Below are 21,766 nucleotides of genomic sequence, written 5' to 3' on the forward strand. Positions count from 1 at the left end.
TTGGCAGAATGGGGTTGGACTGGATGGCCCAGGAGGTCTCTTCCAACTCTTTGATTCTGTGATTCTATGATTTGTGTGTGTGTATATGTGTGTGTGTGTGTGTGTGTATAAACATATGAATAAACATATTGGAATGACAATATGAGCTCGTTTGAGCCACAACAATAGCAGCTTCTCCCAGAAACCCACTCTTCTAAGACTTCAAGTCCCCGGATGCAGCTGCTGTGTCTGAGTTGGCAGGGGACGAAATGGAACGGAAGTCCTTTGCTCCGTGTTGCGGGAGGGGCGGCTGTCAGCGTGGCACCGCGGGCCGGAACCGGAAGTAGCCGTAGTAATAGCGGAAGCGGGCGGGTCTGAGGAGAAGGAGGAGAGCGCTTTTCTTTCTTTTTTTCCTCGTTGGGCCTTCGGGTCTTCTCTTCCCCGGCCTTCGCCATGCCGGCGCTGCTGGAGCGGCCGAAGCTGAGCTCGGCCATGGCGCGGGCCTTGCACCGGCACGTGATGGTGGAGCGGGAGAGGAAGCGGCAGGGTGAGACCCGGGGAGAGGGGCAGCTAGGCTAGATACACTCCTTCATGGCGCTAGAGGGGACATCCCAGGGACATCCAGGCCAACCCTCAGATAGATAGATAGATAGATAGATTCATGGCATTGGAAGGGACACTTAAAGGCCATCCAGTCCAACCCACAGATAGATAGAGAGAGAAATAGATAGATAGATAGATAGATAGATAGATAGATAGATAGATAGATAGATAGATAGATAGATAGATAGATAGATAGAATTATGGAGTTAGAAGGGACACCCAAAGGCCATCTAGTCCAACCCACAGATAGATAGATAGATAGATAGATAGATAGATAGATAGATAGAGATGCACTTAGAAGGGACACCCAGAGGCCACCCAACCCCAATAGATAGATGATAGATACATTGATTCATCTCTTCATGGCGTTAGAAGGGATATCCAAGGGACATCCAGTCCAACCCCCAGATAGATAGATAGATAGATAGATAGATAGATAGATTCATGAAGTTAGAAGGGACCCGAAAAGCCATCCAGTTCAATCCATAGATAGATAGATAGATAGATAGATAGATAGATAGATAGATAGATAGATAGATTGAATCATGGTGTTAGACGGGACACCCAAAAGACATCCAGTCCTACTCTCAGATAGATAGAGAGCTAGAAAAATAAATCCATGATATTGGAAGGGACACCCAAAGGCCATCCAGTCCAACCCACAGACAGATAAATAGATAGAGAGATAGATGCACTTAGAAGGGACACCCAGAGGCCACCCAACCCCAATAGATAGATGATAGATACATTGATTCATCGCTTCATGGCGTTAGAAGGGATATCCAAGGGACATTGGAGTCCAACGTTCAGATAGATAGATAGATAGATTCATGAAGTTAGAAGGGACCCGAAAAGCCATCCAGTTCAATCCATAGATAGACAGATGGATAGATAGAATCATGGTGTTAGAAGGGACACCCAAAAGACATTCAGTCCAACTCTCAGATAGATAGATAGAAAAATAAATTCATGGCATTGGAAGGGAGACTTAAAGGCCATCCAGTCTAACCCACAGATAGATAGATAGATAGATAGATAGAATTATGGTGTTAGAAGGGACACCCAAAGGCTATCCAGTTCAATCCTCAGATAGATGCATAGATAGATAGATGCATAGAAAGAAAGAAAGAATGAAAGAAAGAGTGAATGAATGAATGAATGAATGAATCATACACTTACAAGGGACACTCAGAGGCCACCCAACCCCAATAGATGATAGATACATCGATTCATTGCTTAATGGCGTTAGAAGGGATATCCAAGGGACATCTTGCCCAACTTTCAGATAGATACATAAATAGGTAGAAAGGCATTGGAAGGGACACTTAAAGGCCATCCAATCCAACCCACAGATAGATAGGTAGATAGATAGGTAGGTAGATAGATAGATAGAATTATGGTGTTATAAGGGACACCCAAAGGCCATCCAGTCCAACCCTCAGTAAAAAAAAAAAGGTTGGGAACCACTGATGTAAGAGTTTAAGTACTGGACTAGAACTCTGGAAGACCAGGGATCAAATGAACCCTCGCTCGGCCATAAAAAGCCCCTGAGTGGCCTTGGGAAAGTGCCTCTCTAAGCCTTAAAGGAAGGCAACAGGAAAACCCTTCAGGATAAATCTTGCAAATAAGACCCTCAGAATCACCTTGAGGCACACAGCAACCACCTTCCTCTGAGTTGAGGTTGACCCTTCCGACTAGCACCAAATTAAAGTTTTGCACTCGACATTGTCCCTGTATTGTTCCAGGAAATCAATTATCTGTGGACCTCTCTTTCTGTCCTGCAGAGGAAGAAGAAGTAGACAAAATGATGGAGCAGAAGATGAAAGAGGAGCAGGAGAGGCGGAAGAAGAAAGAGATGGAGGAGCGCATGTCTCTGGAGGAGACCAAGGAGCAGGTCGGTGGTTGGGACCAGATTCCAATGCCGTGTGCCTTCGGAATCCACAGGGCGTTCATTCCAGGATTCCCCAAAGATGCTAAAGAATGTGCAGGCTCATGTCCCTTTTAAAATTGTGTATAGCAGCAGCACAAGTTGCAGCAAGCCTCACTAACAATCCTCTTCTCCCTTTTGAGTAAATCCTTTCAGTGGAGTTTTCCTATTTCCAACAGACCTCACTACCTCTGAGGATGCTTGCCATAGATGCAGGCAAAACGTCAGGAGAAAATGCCTCTAGAACATAGCCATATAGCCCGAAAAACCTACAACAACCCGGAGTTAAAACAGACATAATAATAATAATAATAATAATAATAATAATAATAGTAATAGTAGTAGTAGTAGTAGTAGTAGTAGTAGTAGAACTACAAAGACTCTGGCACAAACCAGTAAATGTGGTCCCAGTGGTGATGGGCACACTGGGTGCAGTGCCTAAGGACCTTGGCCTGCACTTAAACACAATCAGCGCCGACAAAATTACGACCTGCCAGCAGCAAAAGGCCACCTTACTGGGATCTGCATGAATTATTGGCCGATACAGGACAGAGTCCTAGACACTTGGGAAGTGTCCGATGTGATCCAATACAACAGCCAGCAGAGTGATCTTGTCTGCTGTGGACTCATCTTGTTGTGTTTCTAATAATAATAATTCTTGCCCGCCACTCCCCACAGCTTGGGGAGGTCACAGCACAGTTAAAAACACACAAATCTATATATATAAATCTGTTAGGTTGGTTCAACGGGACAGCAAAACTCTAAAAACCCCCAACAAAACTTAACCAAAATTCCCATGCCCATAACACAACCCACAAGGTACAAACATATCTACTCAAAATGAAAAACAACACAACAACACACTCACAAAACGGCAAAACAACAAAACCCAAAAAAAACTCAACGAAACTTAACCAAAATTCCCATGCCCATAACACAACCCACAAGATACAAACATATCTACTCAAAATGAAAAACAACACAACACACTCACAAAACAACAAAACTCAAAAAACCCCCACGAAACTTAACCAAAATTCCCATGCCCATAACACAACCCACAAGGTACAAACATATCTACTCAAAATGAAAAACAACACAACAACACACTCACAAAATGGCAAAACAACTGAGCATGCGCATTGGCGCCCAGCCGCAAGTTCCCTGGCGCGCACACACAGCCTACCGGCCAACGTTCCCTCTGCGGAAGCCATGCCCACTCCAAGCCCTGCCATGCCACTTCCCGCACGCACACACCCCCTGCCGCACGCACACACACAACCCCACGCTCCATCACTCCCCCCGCCGCCGCACACACACACACGCAACCCCATGCTCCATCACTCCCCCTGCCGCCGCACACACACACGCAACCTCACGCTCCATCACTCCCCCCGCCGCACACACACACGCAACCCCACTCCCCCAGCGGCCGCACACACACACGTAACCCCACGCTCCATCACTCCCCCCGCCGCTGCACACACACATGCAACCCCACGCTCCATCACTCCCCCCACCGCCGCACACACACGCAACCCCACTCCCCCCGCCGCCGCACACATACACGCAACCCCACTCTCCATCACTCCCCCCGCCGCCGCACACACACGCAACCCCACGCTCCATCACTCCCCCCCGCCGCCGCACACACACATGCAACCCCACGCTCCATCACTCCCCCGCTGCCGCACACACACACCCAACCGCACTCCCCCACCGCCGCACACACACATACAACCCCATGCTCCATCACTCCCCCCGCCACCACACACACATACACAACCCCACTCCCCCTGCCGCCGCACACACACACGCAACCCCACGCTCCATCACTCCCTCGCCGCCGCACACACACACGCAACCGCACTCCCCCGCCGCCGCACACACACACACAACCCCACGCTCCATCACTCCCCCCGCCACCACACACACATACACAACCCCACTCCCCCTGCCGCCGCACACACACACGCAACCCCATGCTCCATCACTCCCCCTGCCGCCGCCGCACACACACACGCAACCCCACGCTCCATCACTCCCCCCGCCGCCGCACACACACACGCAACCCCACGCTCCATCACTCCCCCGCCCCAATCTTACCTCCTTTTACTTCACACCACCTCCAAACCCCACCCCGCCCCTTCCCACCCTGTCAAAATCCAGGAAAGACGAGAAGGAAGGAAAGAAGGAAGAAAGGGAAAGGGAGGTAAAGAAAAAGGGGGAAGGAAGGAAAGTTAGAGAAAGAAGGAAGAAGAAAAGGAAAGAAAAGGAAAGATGGAAGGAAAGAAAAGAGAGACAGCAGAAGAGAAAGAAAAAGGGGGAAGGAAGGAAAGAGGTAGAGAAGGAAGAAACAAGAGACAGAGGGAGGGAAAGAAAAAGGGGGAAGGAAGGAAGGAGAGAAGGAAAGAAAAAAGGGAATGAAGGAAGGAAAGAGGGAGTGAAGGAAGGGGGAAGATGTAGAGAAAGAGGGAGGGAAGGAAAGAAGGAAAGAGAGAAGGAAGAAAAGAGACCAGAAGAGAAAGAAAAAGGGGGAAGGAAGGAAAGAGATAGAGAAGGAAGAGGAGAAGGAAAGATGGGAGGGAGGGAGGGAAGGAAGGAAGGAAGGAAGGAAAGAGGGAAAGAAGGTGAGAAAGAGGGAAGGTTGGCCACAGCAACACGTGGCGGGTAAAGGTTGTAATTTCTATGATTATTATGATGCTATTGTTCCTATGAGACCCTTTTAGGGGGAATGGGAGAGGTGCCAGGTCCCGGAGGCAATGCATTGCATTATTGTTATTGTTATGATGGTGGTGAAATAAAAAGAGAAAGAAGGAAGCAAACAGGGAGGGAAGAAAGTCAAAGGAAGAAAGGGGGAGGGAATGAAGGAAAGAGAGAAGGATGAAACCAAGTAGTGAAAGAAAGAAAGAGGTAGAGGAGGAAGAAAGGAGAGAAAGGGGGAGGAAAAGGGGGAAGGAATAGGTAGGTACCCCTCTTTTCATAATAGTCCAGATATCTACCTCAACTTTGATTAGTTTTACTATAGGCCACAGCAACGCGTGGCAGGGCACAGCTAGTACTATATAAAAATTCCAGAAACACACATTAAAACTCAGTTCCGTAAAAGATACAGATAAAGCATTTCTGTAAAACACACATTAATCACACAGGACAGAGACCAAAACACTTGAAATGAGTTTAAAATTTATGCTGTTAGGAATTGTGGGAGTTGAAGTAACACTTGGAGGGTCGAAGTTTGTTCATGCCTGGTTTAGAACAAAGACATCTTCACAAATAAATCTATTCTGGGAATGTGTTAACCAAGAGGGGCCTGTTTTCCTCACCAAGATGTACTGGGATATGCACACATTATTCACTAATACACTTGGGAAGAGTCTGACGTGTGATCCAATTCAACAGCCAGCAGAGTGTCTGCTGTGGACTCATTGTGTTTCAAATAATAATAATATACATCACACAGTCCTAGACGCTTCGGAGGTGTTCGACTTGTGATTTTGTGATACGAAATCCAGCATATAGATCTCTTTTGCTGTGACATACTGTGTGTTTGTGTCAGTAAAATAATAATAATATCAGTAGTAATAATTTTATTTCTTACCCACCTCTCCCCACAGCTCGAGGTGAGTCACAGTACAGTTAAAAAAACACAAATACAATATAAAAATTCTACAAACACACATTAAAATTCAGTTCCATAAAAGGTACAGATTGAAGCATTTCTGTAAGATACACATTAATCACACAGGACAGAGACCAAAAACACATGACATGAGTTTAAAATTCATGCTTTTAACTGGCTAGCCAGTAGGCTGTTAGGAATTGTGGGAGTTGAAGTCCAAAACACCTGGAGGGCCAAAGTCTGCTTATGCCAGGTTTAGAACAAAGCAATCTTCACAAATGAATCTGTTTTGGGAATGTGTTAACCAAGAAGGGCCTGTTTTGCTCACCAAGAGGTCCAGGCCAACCCACACTGTTTCCTGCCTCCCTTCCTCAGGTCCTGAAGCTTCAAGAGAAGCTCCAAGCCTTGCAAGAAGAGAAACACCAGCTTTTCCTGCAGCTGAAGAAGGTCCTCCACGAAGAGGAGAAGCGCCGTCGCAAGGAGCAAAGGCCAGTGGTCCTTCCTTCCTTCTGTTCCCTGCTTTTTTTCTTTCCTTCTCTCCTTCTTTCCCTTCTTCTCTCACAGTTTCTGTCCTTCCTTCTCTCCTTCCTTCCTTCTTTACCTTTCTTTCTTTCCTTCTTTCTCTCCTTCCCTCCTTCTTTCCCTTCTTCTCTCCCTCCTTCTCTCCTTCCTTCCATGGGGGGCAGGGCCGGGGGAAGAAGAAGGAGGGGGAGGACGTAAGGTTGGGGTATGGGTGTTTTGGGGCGTAGTGGGGGAGGGAGAGGACGTGGCTTGAGGGGTGGGGGTGTGGCGTGAATGTGGGGGGCGGGGCAGGGGGAGGGGGCATGGCGTGAACGTGGGGGGCAGGGAGGGAGGGGGCATGGCGTGAACGTGGGGGCGTGGCCGGGGAGGGGGCGGGGCGAGAACGTGGGGGGCATGGCTGGGGGAGAAGGTAAGGTTGGGGTATGGGCGTTTAGGGGAGGGCGGGGAGGGAGGAGTCATGGCCGGGGAGGGAGGGGGCGTGGCGTGAATGTGGGGGGCGGGGCTGGGGGAAGAAGAAGGAGGGGGAGGAGGTAAGGTTGGGGTATGGGCATTTAGGGGCGGGGCGGGGGAGGGAGGGGGTGTGGCGTGAACGTGGGGGGCGTGGCCGGGGGAAGAAGAAGGACGGTGTGTTGGAAAGAGGGCGTATGGGAGGGTAGGGGCGGGGCGACAGAGGATGGGGGCGTGGCTTGCGTGGAGGGTGCGTTGGTCGGCCGGCCATGTGCGTGCGCCGGGGACTTGCGGCGGGGCGCCTTTGCCCATGATCAGTTGTTTTTTGTTGTTGTGAGTGTGTCAAAATGTTGTTTAGAATTTTGAATCGGTTTGTGCATACCTTGTGGGTTGAGGTATGTGCAAGGTAAATTTGGTAAATTTTCGTCAGGGGGGTTTTGAGTTTTGCTGTCCCGTTGGACGCCCTTTCTCTTTTTATATATATAGATTATTAGCATAGTACAATATCAGCATTAAACATTGCTATATTGCACCATACCACTATATCGTAATATTATTAGTAATATTACATGTAATATAAATATATAATGATAATATCATATTATTATTATTATATTGCATTACATTATAATATTATAAATATTATATGTATATACAATATATTATATTATATTATATTATATTATATTATATTATATTATATTATATTATATTATATTATATTATATTATATTATATTATATTGTTAGAATTAACACAGGAGACAAGGTGGGACTGTCCCCTGGCCCCCTCTCTCTTCCCTCTGGCCCAGAATGTCTGGATATGCCATCAGGTGGAGACCCCTCCCCTCAGCACCTTAGGATTTCTGGGAGTTGAAGGCTAAAACACCTGGGGACCCACAGGTTGAGAACCACTGTGCTAGAGTCTCAATCAATTCAACATAGTTTGTGGCAGCCACGAAAACAAAGTTTCCAGAGTAGAACAACTACTTTCAAAGTAAATACCGCACCATTAAACAGGAAATAAGACTTCCAGAACAGGAACAGCAAAAATTTTCAAGTTTTGTTACATAGTGTAATTTGAAACCACACTGGTGACATTCTGTGAGATAAACAGTGGCACTGAAGACTCTTTCCACTTATTTGTTCTCACAGTGACATGACGACTCTGGCAGCCGCTGCCTACCAGCAGGGCATGGCAGTCCACGCTGGGACCCACATCCTCAACATGCAAGGTGGGTTACGTTGAGTTCCAAAAGTCATCCTCTCCCAACTCTAGGATTCCATGATGCTGTGATATATTGCACGTAACAAGAAATATGTCTCTTTTCTTCAGTGCCTCTTTCCGAACTTCATTCCTAGCCACCTGGGAAATCTATGAACGTCACGGGATATTGTTTATGGCTCACAATCCAATAGACAGCACTAATCCCTCCAGAAGCTAAGAGCTCATCTACACAAGAATTAGTGCAGTTTGGCACCACTTTAACTGCCTTGACTCCAAACTATAAAATCTTAGAAGTTTTAGGCTTCCTAGGGATGCGCTCTACGTGGGGCTGCCCTTGAAGACAGCCCGGAAATTCCAACTGGCCCAACCAGCGGCAGCATGACTACTAACTGGTGTGAGCTACAGGGAGCGGTCAACCCCCCTGTTTAATTTATTATTTTATTTATTTATTTATTTACAGCATTTCTATTCCGCCCTTCTCACCCCGCAGGAGACTCAGGGCGGATTACAGTGTACACATATATGGCAAACATTCAGTTCAATTATTAACATACAAACATATACAGACATACACAGAGGCTATTTAACTTTTTTTCTGGCTGCCAGGGGAGCTGTCGCTTTCATTGTCCATCTACGACGCTGATGAAGCACTTCCGCATTCCTCGCATGCTTCCCCACTGGAATGCTTTGCTGGAGTCTTCTTTATGGCCTCATAAATCAGTTAATTTAGCCTCCCCACACTTTAAAGTGGTACCTTATTTTCCTACTTGACAGATGCAACTGTCTTTTGGGTTGCAAAGGTCGACAACAGGCTACACACAATTGGTTGGAAACCCACTCCAACCCGGGCTGGCTTCGAACTCATGACCTTTTGGTCAGAATGATCTTAATGCAGCTGACACTCGGCCAACTGCGCCACAATCCCGTGCTTTAAGGAGCTCCACTGCCTGCCATTTATTTTCCAGACCCAATTCAAGGTGCAGGTTTTGACCTACAAAACCCCAAATGATTTGGGACCCGCCTACCTGCATGACCGCATTTCCGTCTACGAACCCATGAGACCTCTTCGATCTTCCGGAGAGGCCCTTCTCTCGCTCCCGCCCTCATCGCAAGCGCAACTTGTGGGGACGAGAGAGAGGGCCTTCTCTGTGGTGGCCCCTCGGCTCTGAAATTTGCTCCCCAGAGATATCAGGCAAGCCCCCAATCTGTAGCTCTTTAGGAGGAGCCTGAAAACCTGACTGTTCCAATGTGCCTTCAGTGACTGAATGTATGATAATCCCTGACCAACCTCTGCATAAAATGTCCTCAGAAGCACTTTATTCTCTGGTTTGTGCTGTGAACTCCTACCGTATCCCTCAGATCCCCTTCCTGATATTTTACATTGCCCTATCTCCCAGTGTTTTAATTTTTTTTTGTACTGACCCTGCCCATTGTGTTCATTTTTAGTGGTTTCATGTTTTGATTTCTTATTGTTGTGCTGTAGATTTACATTTGGTATTTTTGTATTTTATGTTATTTTATTTTCTGATTTTCTGTTGTGTTTTTGTGTTATATTGTGTTTTCTGTATTGATGCGTGTGGCCTCATGTAAGCCGCATCGAGTTCCCTTTGGGGAGATGGTGTTGTGATATAAATTATTATTATTATTATTATTATTATTATTATTATTATCGAAGGCTTTCATGGCCGGAATCACTGGGTTGTTGTAGGTTTTTCCGGGTTATATGGCCATGTTCTAGAGGCATTTTCTCCTGACATTTCGCCTGCATCTATGGCAAGCATCCTCAGAGGCGAAACGTCAGGAGAAAATGCCTCTAGAACAGTGTTTCTCAACCTGGGGGTCGGGACCCCTGAGGGGGTCGTGAGGGGGTGTCAAAGGGGTCGCCAAAGACCATCAGAAAACGTAGTATTTTCTGGTGGTCATTGGGATTCTGTGTGGTAAGTTTGACCCAATTCTATTGTTGGTCAAGTTCAGAATGCTCTTTGAGTGTAAGTGAACTATAAATCCCAACAACTACAACTCCCAAATGTCAAGGTCTATTTTCCCCAGACTCCACCAGTGTTCACATTTGGGCATACTGAGTATCCATGCCAAGTTTGGCCCAGATCCATCATTGCATGAATCCATAGCACTCCTCTGGATATAGGTGAACTACAACTCCCATCAGACTGGCAACAAAGATCTGCCTAGTCAAAGCCATGGTATTCCCTGTAGTCACCTACGGATGTGAGAGCTGGACCTTAGGGAAGGCTGAGCGAAGGAAGAGAGATGCTTTTGAGCTGTGGTGTTGGAGGAAAGTGCTGAGAGTGCCTTGGACTGCGAGAAGATCCAACCAGTCCATCCTCCAGGAAAGAAAGCCTGGCTGCTCATTGGAGAGAAGGAGAGTAGAGACAAAGTTGAAGTCCTTTGGCCACATCAGGAGGAGAGAGCAAAGCCTAGAGAAGACAATGATGCCGGGGAAAGTGGAAGGCAAAAGGAAGAGGGGCCGACCAAGGGCAAGATGGATGGATGGCATCCTTGAAGTGACTGGACTGACCTTGAAGGAGCTGGGGGTGGTAACGGCCGACAGGGAGCTCTGGCGTGGGCTGGTCCATGAGGTCACGAAGAGTCGGAGACGACTGAACGAATGAACGAATGAACAACAACTCCCAAACTCAAGGTCAATACTCACAAAACCCTTCCAGTGTTTTCTGTTGGTCATGGGAGTTCTGTGTGCCAAGTTCAGCTTAAATCCATCGCTGGTGGAGTTCAGAATGCTTTTTGATTATAGGTGAACTATAAATCCCAGCAACTACAACTCCCAAAGTACAAAATCAATCCTCCTCCCCGCCAAACCCCACTAGCATTCACATTTGGGCATATTGGGTATTTGTGTTCAATTTAATCCAGTGAATGAAAATACATCCTACATATCAGATATTTACATTACGATTTATAACCGTACTTAAATGACAGGTATCAAGTAGCAACGAAAACAATATTATGGTTGGGGGTCACCACAACATATGGAACGGCATTAAGGGGTCATGGCATTAGCAAGGTTGAGAACCACTGCTCTAGAACATGGCCATATAGCCTGGAAAAACCTACAACAACCCATTATTATTATTATTATTATTATTATTATTATTATTATTATCATTATTGTGGAACAAAAGGGGAAGGGAAGAGCTGTGTTTTCCTGTTCCTAAGGAAAGTTTTCATCCTATTTCCATGGGATTTCACCCTTTCTTCCTCTCTCTGCAGGGAGTCCCGGGGGACATAACCGGGCTGGGACCCTGATATCGGCCGATCGAGCCAAACAGATGTTTGGGCCGCCTGTGATTACTGTAAGTATTAAACCCCACCATGTTTTTAGTTTTGCTAATGGCCTCAAACTAGAGAAGCACTGTGAGAGTTTGGCCCTCCAGGTGCTTTGGACTTCAACTCCCACAATTCCTAACAGCCTCAGGCCCCTTCCTTTTCCCCCTCAGCCGCTTATTATTATTATTATTATTATTATTATTATTATTGTTGTTGTTGTTGTTATTGTTATTAAGGGCCATCCAGTCTAACCCCCTTACACAATGGAGGAATGGATCAATACAGACCTCCTATTTATTTATCTATCATGTCAGGAGCAAACCAAACAGTTGTATTGCACTTTTTAAAACAAACAAACAGAACATAAAGTTGGTAGTTGATTAGATGTCCTTTGACCAGTATCTGGCCACTTGGAGTGCCTCTGGTGTTACTATAAGAAGGTCCTCCCTTGTGCATGTGCCAGGGCTCAGGTTGCATTGCAGCAGGTGGTCAGTGGTTTGCTCTTCTCCACACTCGCATGTCGTGGACTCCACTTTGTGGCCCCGTTTCCTAAGGTTGGCTCTGCATCTTGTGGTGCCAGGGCGCAGTCTGTTCAGTGTCTTCCAAGTCGCCCAGTCCTCTGTGTGCCCAGGGGGGAGTCCCTCCTTTGGTATCAGCCATTGGTTGAGGTTCTGGGTTTGAGCCTGCCACTTTTGGACTCTCGCTTGCTGGGGTGTTCCAGCAAGTGTCTCTGTAGATCTTAGAAAACTATGTCTTGATTTAACTCGTTGACATGCTGACTGATACCCAAACTGGAGCTGTCTCTGCCTTAGTCCTTTCACTATTGGCTGCTACTTCCCGGCGGATGTCAGGTGGTGCAATACCGGCTAAGCAGTGTAATTTCTCCAGTGGTGTGGGTCGCAGACACCCCCTGATAATGCGGCATGTTTCATTAAGAGCCACATCCATTGTTTTAGCGTGGTGAGATGTGTTCCACACTAGGCATGCATACTCAGCAGCAGAGTAGCACAGCGCAAGGGCAGATGCCTTCACTGTGTCCGGTTGTGATCCCCAGGTTGTGCCAGTCAGCTTTCGTATGATATTTACCTTAATAATATTTTGTGAGTGTTTATAAATTATTTTACAATACTTTTTGATTATTTTACAGTCCAACCATAAATGATAATAAGTTCCAAGATCTTTCCCACATTTCCAACACTGGTTTTTGTAGCTTTTATAATATTTTGCTAGTTATAATGGCGTTAGATGCCAGGGATAGAACATTTTACACTGAATGCCTCTTGGGATCTCTTCGAACCATCGGGAACCATGATTCCCTCTTTGAGGGTTTGTAAGCAGAGCATGTTTGGCCACCTGTCAGGCGGGCTTAGATTGTGTCTTCCTCCATGGCAGAATGAGGTTGGACTGGATGGCCTTTGGGGATCTCTTCCAAGTCTAGGATTCTGGCAGGAAAAACTCATGGCCTAGCAAGGAATCGTGGGTAAAAAAAATGATAAGGAGTAGCTGTAGAGCTGGGAAAGGTTTAGCTTGGAGGGGGGCAGTTGGTTTTCTGCTGCTTTAGAGACCAGGACACAGCAGAGCAATGGGTTCAAACTGTAAGAAAAGTGATAAACTTTAGGAAAAATAAATACCAAAATGGTAATGTGGGTTGCCTTCCTCCCGGAAGGAAATGAGGAGGCAAGAATGGTGGGTGGGCAAAATGGTGGGTGGGAGGCAAAAATGTCATTACTAATAATATAATATATTGTGTATACATATAATAATTATAATATTATAATGTAATACGATATAATACTAGCAATAATAATACAATATTATAATTATATAATTATATTAGATGTAATATTACTAATAATATTACAATATAATGGTATAGTGCAATATAGTAATGTATAATACTGATATTGTATTATGCTAAGAATATAATATATTGTATGTATATATATCTTGTAAACTGCTCTGAATCCTCTTCGGGATGAGAAGGGTGGCATAGAAATGTCGTAAATAAATAAATACATACATACATACATGCAGATGGCAAGAGCTGTTCAAAAGAGACATATATGCTTCCTTGTAGACTCATTTTTTTAGCAGAGTCTGGATGGCCGTCTGTTGGGAGGGATTAGATTGTGTTCTCTGCTTGGTAGGACTGGAGAGCCTCTTCCAATTTTAGGATTCTATTATTCAGGAGCCATTCGTTCCCTCGTTGTCTCAGTCTGGGCTCCTGTGGGGGTCTCTCTTCCTGTCCTTGGTGACGTGCGCTTGTGTTTCTCTTCCCCACAGACGCGCCACTTTGCTACACAGCAGGCCTTCTCCACCAGCGCTCCGGAACATGGCCAGTACCAAGGCGGCCAGTCTGGTCATAGCCCTTACGCCGTGGGACAGAGCCAGCACACGGTCCCCGTCAGCTACGCCAGCAGCCAGTCCATCCGAGGTGAGGAGGGTCGGCCGAGTTAGAAACATCCGACTTACAAACGTCTCCTAGTTAAGAACGGGGGCTGAGGCAACAGGAAGTGAGATAACCCTCCCCCTCAAAAGGAAGGGAAAATCAGTCCTGGAACACCTTCATGACCGGAATCACTGTGTTGTTGTAGGTTTTTATTGGGCTATATTTATTTATTTATTTATTGCTGCGCTTGTATACCGCTAATTCTCAGCCTGGATCGGCGACTCAATGCGGTTTACAACACTACAAAAATCACAATATTCAGTTTAAAAGCATAAAAACACATATACAATACAAATTATTGGGCCACCAATAACAATCCAATTGCATCTCGTAACTGAAATCGTAATCCAAGCTCATCGTCCATGATTACCAGTCCTTGATCATCAGAATTCATTGCACCGGGTTAACCAAATGCTTGTTCAAACATCCATGTCTTCAATCTTTTTCGAAACACCATAAGCGAGGGGGCTGATCTTACCTCTAAAGGGAGGGCGTTCCAAAGCCGAGGGGCCACCACAGAAAAGGCCCTGTCTCTCGTCCCCGCCAGCCGCACCTGTGAAGCCGGCGGTATAGAGCAGGGACTCCCCAGAAGATCTTAGGGTCCTGGTGGGCTGATAGGCCGAGATACGTTCGGATAGATGAGTTGGGCCAGAACCGTTTAGGGCTTTAAAGGCCAACGCCAGCACTTTGAATTGAGCCCGGTAGCAAATCGGCAGCCAGTGGAGCTGGTACAGCAGAGGAGTTGTGTGCTCCCTGCGCCCCGCTCCTGTTAGTATCATGGCTGCCGACCGTTGGACTAATTGGAGCTTCCGGGCCGTCTTCAAAGGCAACCCCACGTAGAGAGCGTTGCAGTAGTCAAGACGGGATGTAACCAGAGCGTGGACTACCGTGGCCAAGTCAGACTCCCCTGGTCACCGCCGAAACCTGGGGTTCCAGGCTCAGCGATGAGTCCAGGATCACACCCAAGCTGCGAACCTGCGTCTTCAGGGCCATGGTCTAGAGGCATTCTCTCCTGACATTTCGCCTGCATCTATGGCAAGCATCCTCAGGGGTAGTGAGGTCTGTTGGAAGTAGGAAAATGGGTTGATATATCTGTGGAATGACCAGGGTGGGACAAAGGACTCTTGTCTACTGTCACTACCTCTGAGGATGCTTGCCATAGATGCAGGCGAAACGTCAGGAGAAAATGCCTTTAGAACATGGCTATATAGCCCGGAAAAACCTACAGCAACCCAGTCCTGGAAGAGTTATTATCCTGGCAAGAAGGGGGTCTCCACTGAAGTTTTGTCGCCAATCCTTGTTTCTAAAACAAGCCACATTTTTCATAATCCTATTCTCACCAGGACGGAGAATGGGATTATGAAGCAGGGTCACAGGCAGCAAAACAAACACCACAGGGAGGGTTAATCCTTCCCTGTGTGTGTGTGTGTGTGTGTGTGTTCCAACATATGTACAAATTCAACTGAACAAGGAACCTACAGAGTCTCTCTTATACATAACTTGGGGACTGCCTGCACTATGATTAATTTACACTGTGATTAATAGTGTTAGTATATGTAAGTAAAGGTAAAAGCTTCCCCTTGACATTAAATCCAGTCGTGTCCGTCTCTGAGGGGAGGGGGTACTCATTTCCATGTCTAAGCCGAAGAGCCGGCGTTGACCATAGACACCTTCCAATGTCATGTGGCCAGCATGACTGCATGGAGTGCTGTTTACCTTCATAGAATCATAGAATCAAAGAGTTGGAAGAGACCTCATGGGCCATCCAGTCCAACCCCCTGCCAAGAATTAGGAATATTGCATTCAAATCACCCCTGACAGATGGCCATCCAGCCTCTGTTTAAAAGCTTCCAAAGAAGGAGCCTCCACCACACTCTGGGGCAGAGAGTTCCACTGCTGAATGGGGCAGAGAGTTCCACTCCTTCGGGGCAGAGAGTTCCACTCCTTCCCGCAGAAGTGGTACCTATTGACCTCCTTACATTTGGATGTTTTTGAACTATTAGGTTGACCAAATCTGGAGCTAACAGTGGGAGCTCACCCCGCTCCCTGGATTTGAACCACCAACCTTTTGGTCAACAAGTTCAGTAGCTCAGTGGTTTAACCTGCTGTGCCACTGGAGGCCCCATAGCATTAGCATTCTTTTTTGTATGTTTTTTGCCAGCCGGTAGGCTGTTAGGAATTGTGGGAGTTGAAGTCCAAAACACCTGGAGGGAAGGCCCAAGTTGGCCCATGCCTGAGGTAGCATTGATCACGGGTAACATGATGATGATGATGATGATACTTGAATTTGGAGAAAATGTCTTCCTCTCTTTTCCTTCCAGGTCCCTCGGCCTTCCCGACCATGCAGTACCTGTCGCAGCAGCAACCGGGCTACAGCATCCACAGCCACTTCCCCACCGCCCAGCCAGGTGAGTCCACACCCGATGTCCCCCGGCTGTTAGGAATGGTGGGAGTTGAAGTCCAAAAGACCTGGAGGGCCCAAGTTTGTCCAATGCCTGCTTGAGGGGTGTTGTTTCCTGCCCCAGGCCCGTCCTTTCCATCAATACATTTCTCCTCCTTCCCTGCACTGTGTCCCTTCTAGGTTTCATCCCCCCCAGCACCACCATCCCGCTCCAAAAGCAACTGGAACATGCCAACCAGCAGTCGGGGTTTACTGATTCGGTGAGTGTGTGTGTGTATGTGTTTACTGTGAGTGATACTGAAATTATTGTGCGACTTACCATCACCAATGGCACCTTAGAATCGAAGAAATACAATCGTTGAGTAGTATTTGGTATTATACATCCCCCAAATTTGCTTGTTTGCTTTACTACCGCTGTTTTATTTCTTTCTTGATTAGAAATTGAGAGTTTGGGAGGGGATGTAACACTACGAGGGTTGAATGAAAAGTAATGCCTCCACCTTCGTAACTCCTCAATAATAATAATGATAATAATAAAACTTTATTTATACCCCGCCACCATCTTGCCAAGAGGACTCGGGGCGGCTTACATGAGGCCACGCCCAGCAATACAGTAAGAATCATAGAATCAAAGAGTTGGAAGAGACCTCCTGGGCCATCCAGTCCAACCCCTTTCTGCCAAGAAGCAGGAATATTGCATTCAAATCACCCCTGACAGATGGCCATCCAGCCTCTGTTTAAAAGCTTCCAAAGAAGGAGCCTCCACCACACTCCGGGGCAGAGAGTTCCACTGCTGAACGGCTCTCACAGTCAGGAAGTTCTTCCTCATGTTCAGATGGAATCTCCTCTCTTGTAGTTTGAAGCCATTGTTCCATTGCGTCCTAGTCTCCAAGGAAGGAGAAAATAAGCTTGCTCCCTCCTCCCTGTGGCTTCCTCTCACATATTTATACATGGCTATAATATCTCCTCTCACCCTTCTCTTCTTCAGGCTAAACATGCCCAGCTCCTTAAGCCGCTCCTCATAGGGCTTGTTCTCCAGAGCCTTAATCATTTTAGTCGCTCTCCTCTGGGCACACTCCAGCTTGTCAATATCTCTCTTGAATTGTGGTGCCCAGAATTGGACACAATATTCCAGGTGTGGTCTAACCAAAGCAGAATAGAGCATGGGGAGCAGGACTTCCCTAGATCTAGACACTAGAACACAACAGAAAATAAGAAAATAAGATAACGTAAGATGCAAAAAACTCAGCACAGCTGGCTGGGCGTCAGCTGCATTAAGATCACTCTGCCCAAAAGGTCATGAGTTCGAAGCTAGCCTGGGTTGGAGTGGGTTTCCAACCAATTGTGTGAAGCCTGTTGTCGACCTTTGCAACCCGAAAGACAGTTGCATCTGTCAAGTAGGAGAATTAGGTACCACCTTAAAGTGTGGGGAGGCTAAATTAACTGATTTATGAGGCCATAAAGAAGACTCCAGCAAAGCATTCCAGCGGGGAAGCATGCGGGGAATGCGGAAGTGCTTCATCAGCATCGCAGATGGACGATGAAAGCGACAGCTCCCCGGTGGCCAGAAAAAGTTAAATAGCCTCTGTGTATGTCCGTATATGTTTGTATGTCAAAACTGGCATTGAATGTTTGCCATATATGTGTACACTGTAATCCGCCCTGAGTCCCCTGCGGGGTGAGAACAAGGGCGGAATATAAAAGCTGTAAATAAATAATAAATAAATAAATGAAAACCACTATCAATAAACAGTGCAACAATATAAAATCAACAGATGGCAGTAGTGGTATGGCTTGTTCAGTAGACTCTCCTCTACAGTTCCATTTTGGCGGGAAGCCTTAGCATTGAACGGTTGTGTTGTTAAAGTGCAAAGTATGGAACCCTGCGCAGACGGTCAGTCATTGTGACTTAAGCAACGTGCAGGCATTGAATTCTTGACAGCAGAAGGTGTCATCCCAAAAGAGATTCATCAGAGAATGGAAGCTGTTTATTGTGATCGTGTTGATGTGAGTGCTGTGCGTCGTTGGGCGAGTAAGTTTAAAGAGGTTGAGGTAGGAACATCTGAGTTGCATGACAAAGAGTTGGAAGCCCTGTGACAGCAACCACCGAGTTTCACAAGCAAAAGGTTGACAGATTGACAAACGCAGCGCCCAGACATGCATCAAGGAACATGAAAGGCACTGCAAACTACTCCAACCAGAGAAATCAGCCATAGCAGAGCACCTGATGAACCAACCTGGACACAGCATATTATTTGAGAACACAGAAATGCTGGACCACTCTCACAACCACCATGTCAGACTACACAGAGAAGCCATTGAAATCCACAAGCATGTGGACAATTTCAACAGAAAGGAGAAAACCATGAACATGAACAAAATCTGGCAACCAGTATTAAAAAACTCAAAAATTACAACAGCACAACAACAGAGAGGAAACAAACAGGCACATGAAATCACTCTCAACAAAAGATTCCCCCCAGGCACTTCCAGGCCATTGAATGCAAATCAAGGTGATCAGCTGAAACATTACCCTGGTCATTCCACAGATATATAAACCAATTTTTCCTACTTCCAACAGACCTCACTCCCTCTGAGGATGCTTGCCATAGATGCAGGCGAAACGTCAGGAGAAAAACTGCCTCCAAAACATGGCCATATAGCCCGGAAAAACCTACAACAACCCATGGATTCCGGCCATGAAAGCCTTCGACAATACATAGGTTGACAGATTGATTCAGGATGATCGTCATATCACTCAGAGAGAAATTTCAAGCATAATCGGTATTTCAGAAGAACGTTATTGCTTTGTTTGGCTGTCCGAAGATCTGTGCACAATGGGTACCCAGGATGCCAACGCCTAAAATGAAAGCGCACAGACTTGAAACTTCAGAGAAACTTCACCACTGTACGACATCCTCCGTACAGTCCAAATTTAGCACCATCTGACTTCCATTTGTTTCTGATAATGAAAGAAGATCTGTGGGGACGTCATTATGCTTCTGATGAAGACTTTGAGAGAACTGTGAGATGCTGGTTGTGGAAACAGAGTATCGACTTATTCCATGACGGCTTCAGAAAACTTGTTCATCGTTGGTAGAAATGTATCCAATTATCTGGTGATTATGTGGAAAAGTGAATAGTGGTCATTAAAGAGCACATTCTAAGGATTATATCTTGGTAGGTTGAATGGATTGAGACTCAATGAGATGTTCTAGTTAAAAAACTAGAGCTGTTAGGAATTGTGGGAGTTGAAGTCCAAAACACCTGAAGGACTGAAGTTTGCCCATCCCTGCCTAATTGCTCACCTCTTGTTCTCTGTCGTTGCTTTCCTAGTCGACCCTGCGCCCCATGCACCCCCAGGCCCTGCACCCCAACCCGGGCCTCCTGCAGGGACCCCAGATCCCTGTCCAGATGCAGACGGCAGCCAAGGTAAGCTCAAGGGACAGGGGCCCCATTTCTGCCATTCTCCCTTGCCTGGCTTCCACTTTGCTTTCTCCATCCCTTTAAGTTACTGAAACGGAGAGGATCCTCGTTTGACTTCTCTTCCTATCCTTGCTGTAAATTTGTGAAAGTCATACTGAGGCCTACTAACACTGAGGCCTTTCTCTCGCTGAGGCCTTCTCACACTGAGGGCTCTCTCAGATTGACACCTCTCTCACACTGAGGTGAACTAACACTGAGGCCTTTCTCTTGCAGGCCTTCTCATACTGAGGGCTCTCTCATTGATACCTCTCACACTGAGGCGAACTAACACTGAGGCCTTTCTCTCGCTGAGGCCTTCTCTGTTTGGCACTCAATGTCTGTCAAGTAGTAAAAGAAAGAGGAGGGAAACACAGAGGAGAGGTAGGAGGAAAATGTCAGTGACATCGGCAGCACAGCAAGGCAGAAACTTATCAATCACAGCCACCTTAGGCTATAAACTACTTTATTTTACAGCTATATACATTAGAAGCTACTTAACACTCAGCACATTGTAAACTTGCTTCTTTTACCATCTGATTGTAACATTGTGAACTCACTCCCTGTCTGTTATCAGTACTAGTCCACACCTCTTGCATTCCAAAGTGACCTACGACGCACGACATTGAGTCCATTTGTTCTATACACTTGATTTATGACCTCTCTAGGAATGCCGTTCCCTCCATGGTTCAGTTAACTCTTTCCACACAGGAATACATTACACTCGGCACATAGCTACTGCATTTTTAAACATACGTACATACATACTTTGAAATCTACGTTATAAATTGCAAACAGCTTCAACAGAAAAGAGGAGGGAAGTTGGAAGGAAAAATGGGAGGGAAACAGAACGAAAGGGAGGAGAAAATCTCTGCTCCTTGTTGATTTGTGTATACATATATATAAGGGCATTACAAATACACACACTCTCTCTCACACACACACACATGCACGTCTTCTTTGTCTCCTTAACAGCCCACTTTGGCCTACACGCATCCCGCTCGGCCCGCCTCCCCTGGCAGCTTCTCCCACGGGACCGCCCCCCAGCAGCCCCACACGGTAAGCCTTGGGACCCTCGCCCCTTTGGGGATGAGAACGGCTTCTCCAGAAGGAAGGACGGGGTTTGGTTGTGTCCCTTTCTGCCCACTTCTGAACTGTTTTCTTCCCACCCTTTCCCTTGCAGTCCGGCTTCCAGGCTTCGCCGCAACCGGCCCCCCGGCACCCCTTCATCCAGCACCCCAGCCAGGGCCAGCGCTTCTACCACAAGTGAGGAGGGGGCCTTCCCTCTCCGGCCTTTCCCAGCCCCCTCCAGCTTGAAGAAACATAACTTTCACCGCTCGTGTGTGTCTGTAGCTTTGTTCTTCCCGCATTCTTGCTGAAATTTGTGAAAGCCAGAGCAAATACACTTTGTGCGAATCATTTGGAGCCAAGGTGGGTCTTCTTTCCTTTTTCTAATCCTTCACTATCATGATAAAAGCCGCTAAGAGTCCTAAAGAGGACGTGAAATGCAGAGTATTCCACTCCTTTTGTCTTGAATGGGGCTTGGAATCCATTCCCCTTGTTTATTTATTTACCACTAGTTGTCCCCTGCCATGCGTTGCTGTGGCCCACTCTGGTGAACAAGGGGGTTCTGTGTGGGAGGTTTGGCCCAATTCCATCGTTGGTGGGGTTCAGAATGCTCTGTGATTGTAGGTGAACTATATATACCAGCAACTAAAGATTCTATTTTCCCTAAACTCCACCAGTGTTCACATTTGGGCATACTGAATATTCATGTAGAGCTTGGTTCAGACCCAGCATTGTTTGAGTCCACAGTGCTCTCTG

The 21,766-nt window shown here is 46.6% G+C and overlaps 1 protein-coding gene across 1 annotated transcript; it reads left to right on the forward strand.

The window, feature by feature from the left end:
* The first annotated feature begins 336 nt into the window (after positions 1-336).
* GPS2 (G protein pathway suppressor 2) lies at positions 337-21,372 on the forward strand. The gene is made up of 11 exons (XM_060779876.2): positions 337-526; positions 2,367-2,476; positions 6,507-6,619; positions 8,255-8,334; positions 11,574-11,656; positions 13,914-14,064; positions 16,401-16,487; positions 16,661-16,740; positions 19,817-19,912; positions 20,918-21,001; positions 21,126-21,372. The coding sequence occupies exons 1-11, from the start codon at positions 433-435 to the stop codon at positions 21,210-21,212; spliced, it is 1,065 nt and encodes a 354-aa protein (XP_060635859.2). The 5' UTR covers positions 337-432; the 3' UTR covers positions 21,213-21,372.
* The last annotated feature ends 394 nt before the right edge of the window (positions 21,373-21,766 follow it).

The sequence above is a fragment of the Anolis sagrei genome, chromosome 6 (assembly GCF_037176765.1).
Source record: "Anolis sagrei isolate rAnoSag1 chromosome 6, rAnoSag1.mat, whole genome shotgun sequence".
In the NCBI taxonomy this organism is placed as follows: Eukaryota; Metazoa; Chordata; class Lepidosauria; order Squamata; family Dactyloidae; genus Anolis; species Anolis sagrei.

What these genes read in the sequence shown, in the direction of transcription:
- GPS2 (XM_060779876.2), top strand. Translation starts at nt 433, where the DNA reads ATGCCGGCGCTGCTGGAGCGGCCGAAGCTGAGCTCGGCCATGGCGCGG. An exon ending in GCGGGAGAGGAAGCGGCAGG is followed by an intron (nt 527 to 2,366) that starts GTGAGACCCGGG and finishes TCTGTCCTGCAG; the next exon opens with AGGAAGAAGAAGTAGACAAA. An exon ending in AGATGCAGACGGCAGCCAAG is followed by an intron (nt 19,913 to 20,917) that starts GTAAGCTCAAGG and finishes TCTCCTTAACAG; the next exon opens with CCCACTTTGGCCTACACGCA.